The 12,154-nt window shown below is 40.5% G+C and overlaps 2 protein-coding genes across 2 annotated transcripts in view; both read right to left on the bottom strand.

Annotated features, from left to right (window-relative positions):
- Positions 1 to 12,154, bottom strand: part of LOC119916213 (NLR family CARD domain-containing protein 3-like) — a 795,320-nt gene that overhangs the window by 633,601 nt on the left and 149,565 nt on the right.
- The window catches only part of LOC119905250 (kalirin-like), a 39,830-nt gene continuing 27,889 nt past the window's right edge, over positions 214 to 12,154 (bottom strand). The window contains 9 exon segments of the mRNA XM_038722070.1: positions 214 to 429; positions 688 to 790; positions 792 to 847; positions 5,042 to 5,144; positions 7,414 to 7,568; positions 7,656 to 7,757; positions 7,839 to 8,029; positions 9,802 to 9,913; positions 10,809 to 10,901. Of these exon segments, the coding sequence (XP_038577998.1) occupies positions 214 to 429; positions 688 to 790; positions 792 to 847; positions 5,042 to 5,144; positions 7,414 to 7,568; positions 7,656 to 7,757; positions 7,839 to 8,029; positions 9,802 to 9,913; positions 10,809 to 10,901 (1,131 nt within the window).

Raw genomic sequence — 12,154 nt, forward strand, 5'->3', positions numbered from 1 at the left:
GCTTGCAGGGTGTTGTTTGAAATGTGTTGATATTTGTAATAATATGATACCTGAGTTCTGGTTCTGGTACTGAAACAATATGATTTTCTGTAATTTCCTTGAGGAAAAATAATTATGTAGTATGACTAATGTAGCATTTAAAGTGTTTTACGCAGTCCTGCAGCAGCTGCAGCAGAGTGACGCACCTTTAATAAAGAGCTCTGGATGTTCAGCTCAGACACTCACCTTCCCAGCGTTCAGCGTGGAGGAGGAGTTGGAGTTATTGGAGGAGGTGGTGGTGGTGGAGGAGGAGTTGCAGGAGGAGGAGGCGGTGGTGGTGCACGTAGAGGAGGTGCTGGAGGAGGTGGTGGAAGCCGGGACGAGCCCCTCCATGTCGGCTGCACTGTGGGAGTGTGACAGGCAGAGGGCGCTCATCGGCACTAAACCCTCCTGCAGGGAAACAAAGCTGAGATCAGAGGCGCTGTTTTCCTCACCTGCTCAGACGTTTGGTTGGTTTTGAAGGCGGTTGGACGCTGAAACCAAAGCAAGTGAAACAGTGAAGTAGAGCGGACACTAAAGGAGGGACATGTTTGTCTGTCACCTGTGGGGACGTCGCGTACGCCGCATTTCTTACCTGTTGGGATATTTGATCTGTCATCTGTGGGGGGGCGTTTGGTTCATTACATTTAGGGGCGTTTGATTTATCACCTGTTGGGGCGTTTGCTCCGTGGTTCGGGCCAGGCACCACCCGGGCCGTTCGGCCGAGCGCTCCACCAGCTCCACAGTCTGACCGCAGCGGACGCTGAGCTCCTGGTCCCCCGGAGGAGAAGTCCAGCAACACCACCACTAACTCACAGCCTCCTGACAGCTGCAGAGACACGCAGAGAGACAGGAAGTAAGACGGGTGTTACTCCTGACAGGCTGACCTTCGGAGTCTCCACGTTAGGAGCATCAGGAGCAGTCGGCACGAACACAGAGGAGCCTCAGCTGCAGCTGGCTGGACGCAACATCAAAACTTTAAGAGAGGAGAAGTCAACATTATATATATATTATGATAGTGAAGCGCTGTAGCGTTAGCAGGGGTGTGGAAAAGAATTGGTTCTTAGATGCATCTCGGTGCGGATTCTGAATCTGAATATCTAGAGGTTAATTTAAAACCAAATACTGACGGAACGAAAAAGGCTGAACTCAGAAATGTGTCTGCAAAGGGTGTTTTAACCCTAAAACACGAGTCCCTTTATTGTTTAACCGGGAGCTCATTCGGAGCCCTGTACACTGTAAAAACGCCAACTTAGATTTTTTGGTGTTAAAAGGGATTTTCAGTTTTGCAGACTTAAAATTCTAAATTATTAACATTTGACGCATTAACTAAGTCAGCCTAGCAATTTAAAAAAGTTTTTGTTCCAAAACCAATAAATGAGTTATTACAACTATTTATTTAAGTTGTGCTTCAGTTCTTGGGGCGAAAGTTTATTACAACTTGGAGTTGGGTTAAGAAAACTTAAAACTGAAAGTTGATCAAACTCTAAAGCAAAACTTAAAATGTTAAGTTTAATTTCCCAACTTAAAATTTTATTGAAATTTGTTGCCTTAAAATTTTCCCCAACTTTTTCTTTTTTACAGTGCACCTCAAAACATCAAGTTACACCAGAGCCAGAATGACTATTGAACTATTGATACTGATACATACACTTAATCAGGTAAATGAATCAAAATAGCTACTTCTGAATATGTTTTCATCACCAATCGATGATCATTAAACATCTAATAACTTAATGACGTGTTTGTGAAAAACACAGGACACCTCAAAGACAAACATGTTGTATGCAATTACTGCTAATTAAAACAAGTACAGTATCAGCAGCAGCAATGATTTAAGCATTGTTCCGCCCACCTGTAGTTCTAATATGAGTTACAGACAAGAAAAACATGTCAGGCTACAACACGGTACAAGAGAAAATAACCAGACTGAGGCTGCTTTCGCACCTGCCTCATTTAGTTTGAACCGCACTGGAGTTCGTTGTCCCCCTTGGTGCGGTTCGCTTGTGAAGTGAAAGCAAACAAGAATTATTTCCAAAGCTAAAACACTAATAAATCCCTCTGCTGACTCCGTGACATGTGTTCAGCGATCTTATAATTGATCTGTATGAGCCATTTGTAGGCTGTGTGAATGCAAATCATTTGGTAATCACGTATTTTCCCTGATTAATAGGTCAAAGGCTGTTTCAAAAGGGGCCAGTACTCTTGGTAGCCTACTAAGAATTAAAGTAAAAATCAAGTAAAATATATTTTTCAAAAAGAAAATTCAGTAAAATCTTTTTTTTGACTAAAATTAAGAAAAGTATTTTTTAAAGAAAAAATTACTGAAATCTTTTTTTCAACGAAAATTAAGTAAAATCTTTTTTTTCGACCCAAATTAAGTAAAATCTTTTTTTTCGACCCAAATTTAGTAAAATCTTTTTTTCGACAAAAATTAAGAAAAGTATTTTTTAAAGAAAAAATTACTGAAATCTTTTTTTCAACGAAAATTAAGTAAAATATTTTTCAAACAAAAACTTTAGTAAAATATTTTTTTCAACAAAATTAAGTAAAATATTTTTAAAGAAAAACTTTAGTAAAATCTTTTTTCCACACAAGTTAAGTAAAATATTTTTCAAACAAAGACCTAAGGTAAAATCTTTTTTTCAACAAAATTAAGTAAAATATTTTTTAAAGAAAACATTTTGTAAAATCTTTTTTCAGTCCCATTTTCACAACAAAATAAATATCTTAATAGAATAATTAAGTAATCTAATTTGTTTGTGATTCAAATTAATTAAATCAAGATTTATTAAACATTTATTGAACATTTGTTATATTGTTACTGCCCAGCCTGCCTAATTTAGCGTATTAGCATGCTAACATTTGCTAATCAGCACTAAACAGAAAGTACAGCTGAGGCTAATGTCATTATTGTTGCAGGTATTTTGACCGGATGACGGCGCTGCTCGCCTTCACACCGGTGGATGAGATATACCAGTCTTGACTTGAGTGGCAGACACACTGACCGACCAACAGAGTGCTGCTGCTATCTGCGCTACAAACATCTCTACATGATAAAGAATCTCAGCTGAAGTCAGCAATACAAACAGAAACAACCCAACGGCTCTGTAAAAGCTGTGCTTGATAAACGAGGCCATCGCGTCCGGGTTCTAATGAGACACCTGATTAATTTCCTGCACAAATTATTCATGTTCCCCCGGGAGAGAAGCTGTCAGGCAGACTTCAGGTGGCTCCGAACACAAAAGCTTTTTCCTTTCAGGAATTCAGCGGGGACAAATAAACATGACGTGACAAACGACACCAGCACACACCCTGAAACCTACATGCATCACCATAATAAGTGTTCTCCAGCCCGTCCAATCACAGCAGGGCGCGCTGAGCTCCTGATGGGCGCAAAGTATAAAAAACATCACGTGATCTCGGACAATGAGACGAGATCACCGTGGTTTCTAGTGACTCTGTGTGTTGACTGAAGTGAGCTGGAGCACATGGGCTGCAGCTGGTGGAGGAAACGTGGTGTCTGCAGGGAGCAGTGGGGTGTTCCCCCTGCTAATCCAACACAGATGTGATGTGTCTTGCAGCCCAGTTAGCATCACACGTTGCAAACGCATGTACTGTGGTGGAAAGTACCCTAGTGCATTTACTCAAGTACTGAGTATTTCCAATTTATGCCACTGTGTCATGGTAGTTTTACAGTTCAGCGTCGGAGTCCTTCGGCTGCGTCTCAGGCGTGTTCCTCACTGTTCATCGCCACAAGCTTTCTGTTGGTTTCATCTTCTGGGATCATTTAACTCTTCTCTGTACAGTTTTCTGTTCACGTGTCACTGATCGATCAGCTGATTTTACTGACGGAGCCTCCGGCTGCTTCAGGTGTAGTTGGTTTGATCGGCTGGACGTGCAGATTCTCTTTACTCTGTCTGTGAGGCGTTACTTTAGTGACTTGTTTAAACAGACTCTGACTCCCGTTTTCGGAGGTTTGCGGCTCACCAATAAAGGAAAAAGCACTCAGAGATCTTTCAACTCAGTTTACTGATCGAAAGTTAACAAAATAGTCTTCTGTTTTTTACTTTCAACACACGCATCAGAAAATACCTTTAATACATCATAATGATAATCTCTCAGGCCTTGACAACAGACACGTGGAACTAAATGTCACGCACGAGGGCTGCAGCTAATTTGAACGATCAGGTAATTAGACAATCATTTTGTTGATGAGCTAACGAAGCTGTTTGTCTATAAAATGTCAGAAAATAGTGAAACAGGTCCATAATACCTCCCCAGACTCTGATGTCTTTAAATGTCCAAAACCTAAAGATACTCAGTTTAAAATGATACTTGTACTTAACTTTTTACTTCTACTCCTCTATTTGTGTTTATTGTGATAATTATTTATCAAAACAAACAAATAAAAACATGATTGTAGTAACTTTAATTAGTTCGTTAACCTCGTTAATTGAGGTTTGGACACAGCAGGCGTTGTAAAGGCGCCACTTTGGGCTTCTGGGTAGCAGAATCTTTACAAACCAAAAAATCAATCGATCAACGGAGGAAATAATCAGCAGACTGACCCAGAAGGAAAAGAATCGTCAGCTGCACAGTTCAGAACAACTACAGCCGCAACATCCTGCGATATAAAAGTACAACACTTTACTGCTTTAATACTTTACGTACATTTTCCTGATTATACACAAGTTAAAGGATCTGGTGCTGCAGCACCAACAACAAGCTTCAGTTCCTACGCCGTTAAACTACCAACAGCCGGAGGGTCAAAGGTCAGAGGTCACAGCCTCTCACCCCGCCCTCAGCCACCAACAGCAGGTAAAAGAAATCAAACGTACCTCGTCAGGAGAGCAGCAAAGAAGTGAGAGTTTCTAGAAACAATCTGACCAGAGGAAACTCCCTCGTTCAGCACACACACCCAGCCAGCTGCAGCCAGCAGTGAGGTCATGAGGCTGTGGACACGCCCCTCTGGGAACACAGCGTGTGTGCGTGCGTGCGTGTGTGTGTGTGTGTGTGTTACCTTGTCGCTGTCGGCTGTGTTCTGAGATGTTCGGGAGGCGATGGAGACGGTGTCGGGCTGGCTGCTGGCGTCACCCAGGCTGTCTGCGTCCTCGCTGGTCTCCCTGAGAGAGACAGGATACAGATACAGGAGGTGGACAGAAGTATGTGGACACGTGCTTCAGTGTACTTCTGGTCTGAAACCCTTTCGAGCTGTGTTTGCATCGTAGCCAGAGATCCTTTAACTCGTCCGTTCATTTGAAAAACTAAGGGCCAGATTTGTGCAACATAGGACCTGTTGTTCATTTACTACTTTGGCCTTAATGAGTATGAATTTTATTGTGGAAAGTAGTGGGAGGGTAACATGCACATATGTTTATTTACTACACACAATGTGCTCTACCAAGCCTAAACACTATTTCATGTGAGTGCAGCAGCATCTGTATTTAATACGTTTGACAGGAAGGTGCAAACCGCCGAGTGCTGCAGAGATGCTGCTGTTGAGACACAGCCGTGATGAAAGAAGACGCAGAGAAATTAAACAATATTAGATAATATTATTCTATATCCAATATATAGAAATACAATTATTTAGTTTTTTATTCGATGAACTATATGAATTGAATAGTTTTTTTGTATTTTCCTTTAGATTTGGCGATAGTGTTGCATTAACATTCATGCCAATAAAGCAAAGTTAATTTTGACCTGACTTCTTTTCTCAGTGAGATTGAAGACTTTAGAAAGTTGCGTGGCGCTGCGGAGAGCCTCCAGCTGCACGGATCACGTGTAAAATTCATCCAGCCAGAGGGACGATCACCAGCTGTTCACAGCGCGCCGGTCGTAATAGCGACATAACCCATTGTAGGTATCGGAGAGGGGTTGTGGCGTACAGGTTCAGGAGATCATGGAGCGACCGGGCACGCTGCGGACTGTCGGTGATCGTTCCCTCTGGCTGGATGAAGCACGATCTGCTGGCATTTCCTGGCGTCTGGGTCATTCCAGCACACTGTATCTGTTTCTGCTGGGGTTTCCCAAAGCATGGGGTTTTCCAGCTGTGCTGTCCCAAGTACTCAGTGGGCCGGTACAGACGATTTCCACATACTGAGTGAAACGAGCCAAGGTTTTTACGCTGGGGCTGCTTTCCCTCCCGAGTCTCCACGGTGGAAACCCTCATTTAAATACTCCCACCTCCATTGTGTTTAATTCTTGCCCCTTAAAAACCTTGTAATTTCAATTCAGGATACTTGACAAATCCCTTACTGATCAGTTTAATTAAAGGTTAAAATATTTCCAGCTGTATGCTAATGACATTTTAAGAGATTCTTTGTCAGTATTTATGTGATTGGGCTCAATCAGGATTCTAACATGTCGATTTAATCAGTTTTCTCCATGAATTTTAGCTTTTTAAGGGGAAACGATATCAAAGAACTTCCTTCATCCTTCAACTTAATGAAAACAAAACTGAGGTCACTCTGTTTGGCCCTCCGAGCTTAAGCAATTCGCTTGGTCCCCTGACTACAAACTGGAGCAGTGTAGTTAAGAATTTAGGTGTTTTCATGGAGACTTGTTTGAATTTTAACAAATAAATCAGTATTGTCGTGAAGAGCACTTTTTATCAGGCAGTTAAATCTGACGTTGTTGTTTATTTCCTTTTAGCTTCATTTAATTTCACTTTTAGCGAGTCCTCCATATGCCTTTTATTGACGTGTACTGGTGTTTTATTGTGTATTTGGATACACAGTGGTGTACACGCTCTTTGTTCTTTTGTGCATTTATACTTGTATTTGTGTGTATTGTGTTCTTGGAGAGCACTTTGGGTCAGATCCTGTTGTTTTTATATGTGCTATATAAATAAAGCTGACTTGACCACAAAACTTAATAAATAATATTACAGTTATTCCTTATTTTGTTCCTCATAAGAAACTTTCTCATTTAAAGGATTCAAGTCAGGGTCTCAGAGCTGCATCGGTTAGTTGATCAATCGATTATGTGAACCAAAAAAGTGAAACATTTGCTGGTTTCATCTTCGTAAATATGAGGAACTGCTGCTTCCTTGTCATTTATGACAGTTTTGGCCTGTTGGTTGGACCAAAGAAGCGATTTGAAGACGTCACTTTGAGCTCTGGAAAACTGTGACGAGCATTTTTCGCAGTTTCTTGACATTTTAGAGACTAAACGGCAGATTTGACACAGTTTGAAGGGTTCTTAAGGCACAAATAAAAACTTTAATTTCAGCACACAGCATGTGAGCTCTGCACATGCTGAGCGGCTGTAATTTTCTCCACTCTGGCCAACAGGTCGGAGGGCAGCTTTATTTAGGAGCCCTGACGGATCACGTGGCGGGAGGCATCTAACGTGGACGTGTTAACCGAGTCTCTGGTGGCGAGCGCTGACCTGCGGCTGATGCTGCGCTGTCGGCCCAGGGTGGGGTTTGGTGTCTTTGGGAGGGGGATGGGCTCCCTCAGCGCCCCCCGCAGGTGGCCCCGCCTCTCCTGGATCACCTGGCGAATGCTGCGGACCCACTCCTGCTTCAGCTCCAAGGATGACGCCTGAGGAGTGAGGTAGACACAAACATTAAGCAACTGCCACACATGAGCATTACAGTGTCATCAGATGTGACCGGGACTTACTCTTACCTTCAGGACCGTCTTGTTGTCGGATGTCGGCGTTCGTCCGACCCACAGAGCAAACTTACAGGGATCCCCCTCTATGTGCTCCGTCACACCGAGCTCTGAGGTCTGAGAGGGCGACACGTAGTCAGACCCAGATTATAACTTCAAAGTGAAACTTCACTCTAAATGTGTAGAAATGTGTGTTACCCTCAGTCTGCTCTTGTAGAGGTATTTGGTTCGTCCGGACGAGTCTTTGATTTCTTTACTGAAGATGAGTGACAGCTCGAACAGGAAGAGGTGTCGGTCCCGCCCCTTCCTGATCAGAGACTTTGGCTCCCAAACCAGAAAGGAGTCCTGCAGGAGGAGCTCGCCCTGCACCTCCAGACCCTCCTCCAGACCTGACAAGGACGTCACAGCCGAGACAGCCTTAATGTTACCTCTTATCATCGGTAAGTGTAACTGAAGTCCTCAGGAAATCTCCTTCAATATGTCACGTTTTATCAGTGCATTTAAAATAAGCTTTACAAAAATAACAAAAGCTTCAACCTCTGACTTTATCAAAATAAAAGACCTGTAGCTATTTCAAAGTAAAAGCTCTATAGCTTCCCCACAATGAAAAACTTGTAAAAAACCTGTAGACATTTCAAAGTAAAAGCTCTATAGCTTCCCCACAATGAAAAACTTGTAAAAAACCTGTAGACATTTCAAAGTAAAAGCTCTATAGCTTCCTTACAATGAAAAACGTAAAAAACCTGTAGATATTTCAAAGTAAAAGCCTTATAGCTTCCTTACAATGAAAAACGTAAAAAACCTGTAGATATTTCAAAGTAAAAGCCTTATAGCTTCCTTACAATGAAAAACTTGTAAAAAACCTGTAGATATTTCAAAGTAAAAGCCCTATAGCTTCCTTACAATGACAAACTTGTAAAAAACCTGTAGATATTTCAAAGTAAAAGCCCTATAGCTTCCTTACAATGAAAAACGTAAAAAACCTGTAGATATTTCAAAGTAAAAGCCCTATAGCTTCCTTACAATGACAAACTTGTAAAAAACCTGTAGATATTTCAAAGTAAAAGCCCTATAGCTTCCTTACAATGAAAAACTTGTAAAAAACCTGTAGATATTTCAAAGTAAAAGCCCTATAGCTTCCTTACAATGAAAAACTTGTAAAAAACCTGTAGATATTTCAAAGTAAAAGCCCTATAGCTTCCTTACAATGAAAAACTTGTGAAAGACCTGTAGTTATTTCAAAGTAAAAGCCCTATAGCTTCCTTACAATGACAAACTTGTAAAAAACCTGTAGATATTTCAAAGTAAAAGCTCTATAGCTTCCCCACAATGAAAAACTTGTAAAAAACCTGTAGACATTTCAAAGTAAAAGCTCTATTGCTTCCTTACAATGAAAAACGTAAAAAACCTGTAGATATTTCAAAGTAAAAGCCTTATAGCTTCCTTACAATGAAAAACTTGTAAAAAACCTGTAGATATTTCAAAGTAAAAGCCCTATAGCTTCCTTACAATGACAAACTTGTAAAAAACCTGTAGATATTTCAAAGTAAAAGCCCTATAGCTTCCTTACAATGAAAAACGTAAAAAAACCTGTAGATATTTCAAAGTAAAAGCCCTATAGCTTCCTTACAATGACAAACTTGTAAAAAACCTGTAGATATTTCAAAGTAAAAGCCCTATAGCTTCCTTACAATGAAAAACTTGTAAAAAACCTGTAGATATTTCAAAGTAAAAGCCCTATAGCTTCCTTACAATGAAAAACTTGTGAAAGACCTGTAGTTATTTCAAAGTAAAAGCCCTATAGCTTCCTTACAATGAAAAACTTGTAAAAAACCTGTAGTTATTTCAAAGTAAAAGCCCTATAGCTTCCCCACAATGAAAAACTTGTGAAAGACCTGTAGTTATTTCAAAGTAAAAGCCCTATAGCTTCCTTACAATGAAAAACCTGTGAAAGACCTGTAGATATTTCAAAGTAAAAGCCCTGGACAGTAGAAGTCCTCCCTATCCTTAACAGGAAAAGACAGTTCCTTCACAATAAAAGCCCTGCAGCTGCTTCACAATAAAAGCCCATTAACTGCACCAGAGTTGAAACCCTTAAACATCTCTTCAGGAGGAGCCCTGTCCTGACTGCATGTTAGGAAACATAATCTGGGTGTTTTACCTTCCAGCATGCTAACGTGCATAGCATCGTTCGCTCTCTTCGGTACGCTCAGCATCACGTCCAAGCCTTCCTTTATTTCCCCTTTCCCCTCCTCGCAGCACGCTAGCAACTCCTACAAACACAAACACAAAACCTTACTGAGAGAAAACACAGATAAATTCAGAATATTTTACACATTGTTTTAACAAATTAGCACTAATAGTATGGTGATAATTTAATATTGACTAAGACATTATATTAGATAATTTAACATTAAAAATAAAAAAGCCCAGAGGAAAGTTCCTTATAAAAACACTATGTTATGTGCTATATAATTTATACTAGTTTTTTATGCTTTTTATTAGTATTATCCAAATCATAAAGCCAAAGGCAACTGCATGATTACAAAATATTTTAGGTTCATCAGGTGAAAAGAAAATTGTGAAAATGTAATGATTAAAGACCGATAATTATAATAAATACATGGACACATATCTCTTTTTCAAACAAACGTTACTCTCTTAGTTTTATTATTAGTTATTTTCTACTCTATACTGAATTTGCCGCCGCATGTCATTTTGTTACTTCTTAGTAATTAATTACAAACTCTTAATATCTTGGCACACAATAATGGTCATGGTGGTTATAATGTACAAGTATTAAGTAGTATTTATCTGTAAAAACTAATATTACACATGAAACAGTAAACTTTTAAAGTAGAAAAACATCTAAAAACGTTAGATAAAAAAGAAGACGTCACGCTGCTGCTGAGCTCAAGTTACACCAAAGTTTTCAAACTAACATAAAATGTGTTTCATTTATTATTCTGTGCACACAGACTGGATCCTCGGGGCTCCATATAAACTGTTTCAGGCTGAACTACAGGTGTTTCCAAACAGCCAGAAGGAACAAACCTTCAGTTTTCTGACACGCGACGGTTTAACGTTCCTCTGAATTTAACAGCCATTTATAGAAAAGCTCCTTCTGAGCTGCTGTGCTGTGGGAGAATCCCTGCATTGAAGCGTTACCTTGAGCAGCAGCTGGTACTTGGTGATCCTCTGAACGGGTTTGATCAGAGCGGAGGAGATGGAGTTGGTTAGACCATGTCTCCTCTGGACCTCCTGAGAATAAACACACACACAAAACCTGTTAAAGGGGAAACTGATAAAGCAAGCTGAAGCTCCTCCGCCCGCTAACCACAAATCAAACCCTTACAATTCAGCAGGACTGATTAATGTCTTATTTCTCACAGCCTCCTGGACACATGTCACGACCTCAGAGGGAGTCCAGCTCCTCATGTTGGCAACCGACTAAAGGTAATACTTTATTTTCCAGGTCCTGTACTTCCTGAATTATTTCTCGGGACATTTTCTAAAAGGAGATTTGCCATTTTGTAGTAATTATAAAGAAAACGACTGAGGCTGTACACACTGCAAGTACACTTTTATTTACAGAGCTCCAGATAAACTCTAAGATGCACCCACTAAGAGGAATCTGGCTTTTTTTGCGTGTTCAGCTGACTAAATAACTTTTCAGGTCAGTGCTTCTTTGCCAGTCCAGCCTCAGGCTCTGAATTTTCCTTTCAAGTCTCTGTCCACTCACAGAACAACGTAACCTTCAGCGAGCTGAGGCTTTGTCCTCACCGTTCAGGCCGACTCCGACTTTTAGAACTTGCTTTGACAGTTTGCTGAAAATAATAAAGTCATTTTCAAGACAGGTCAGTACTTTACTGTGTACAACGCAGTTTAGTTTCTTTTTTAGAGTTCAGTTTAAGTTAAACCAGGTTTAATAGAGTTGTGTTGTGGAGTAAGCTTCCTGTCTGGAGGGACCACTACGCTCAACGGGAGGTCATGTGACCAACACAGCCAACACTGATGACAATGGTGTCCTGAACCTTTCATACTGTAGTACCTGTATCGCTGTATATTCTTCAGTACCTGTTGTAGAACTCATAGTTTGTGTACTCATGCAGTATATCTTGCAGTACCTGTTGTGGAACTTTTAGATGTCCTGTTTGTGTACTCATGCAGTATATCCTGCAGTACCTGTTGTGCAACACGTAGATGTCCTGAACCTTTCCTGCTGTAGTTCCTGTATTGCTGTATATCTTGCAGTACCTGTTGTGCAACACGTAGATGTCCTGAATGTTTCCTGCTGTAGTACCTCTATTGCAGTATTGTAGTAAATTTTTCAGTCCCTGTTGTGGAACTTGTAGATGTCCTGTTTGTGTACTCATGCAATATATCTTGCAGTACCTGTTGTGGAACTTTTAGATGTCCTGTTTGTGTACTCATGCAGTATATCCTGCAGTACCTGTTGTGTAACAGGTATATGTCCTGAACCTTTCCTGCTGTAGTTCCTGTATTGCTGTATA

Source organism: Micropterus salmoides, unplaced genomic scaffold (genome assembly GCF_014851395.1).
Source record: "Micropterus salmoides isolate LMB-PRFRI ecotype aquatic unplaced genomic scaffold, ASM1485139v1 Ms_hic_scaffold_1, whole genome shotgun sequence".
NCBI classification, from domain to species: domain Eukaryota; kingdom Metazoa; phylum Chordata; class Actinopteri; order Centrarchiformes; family Centrarchidae; genus Micropterus; species Micropterus salmoides.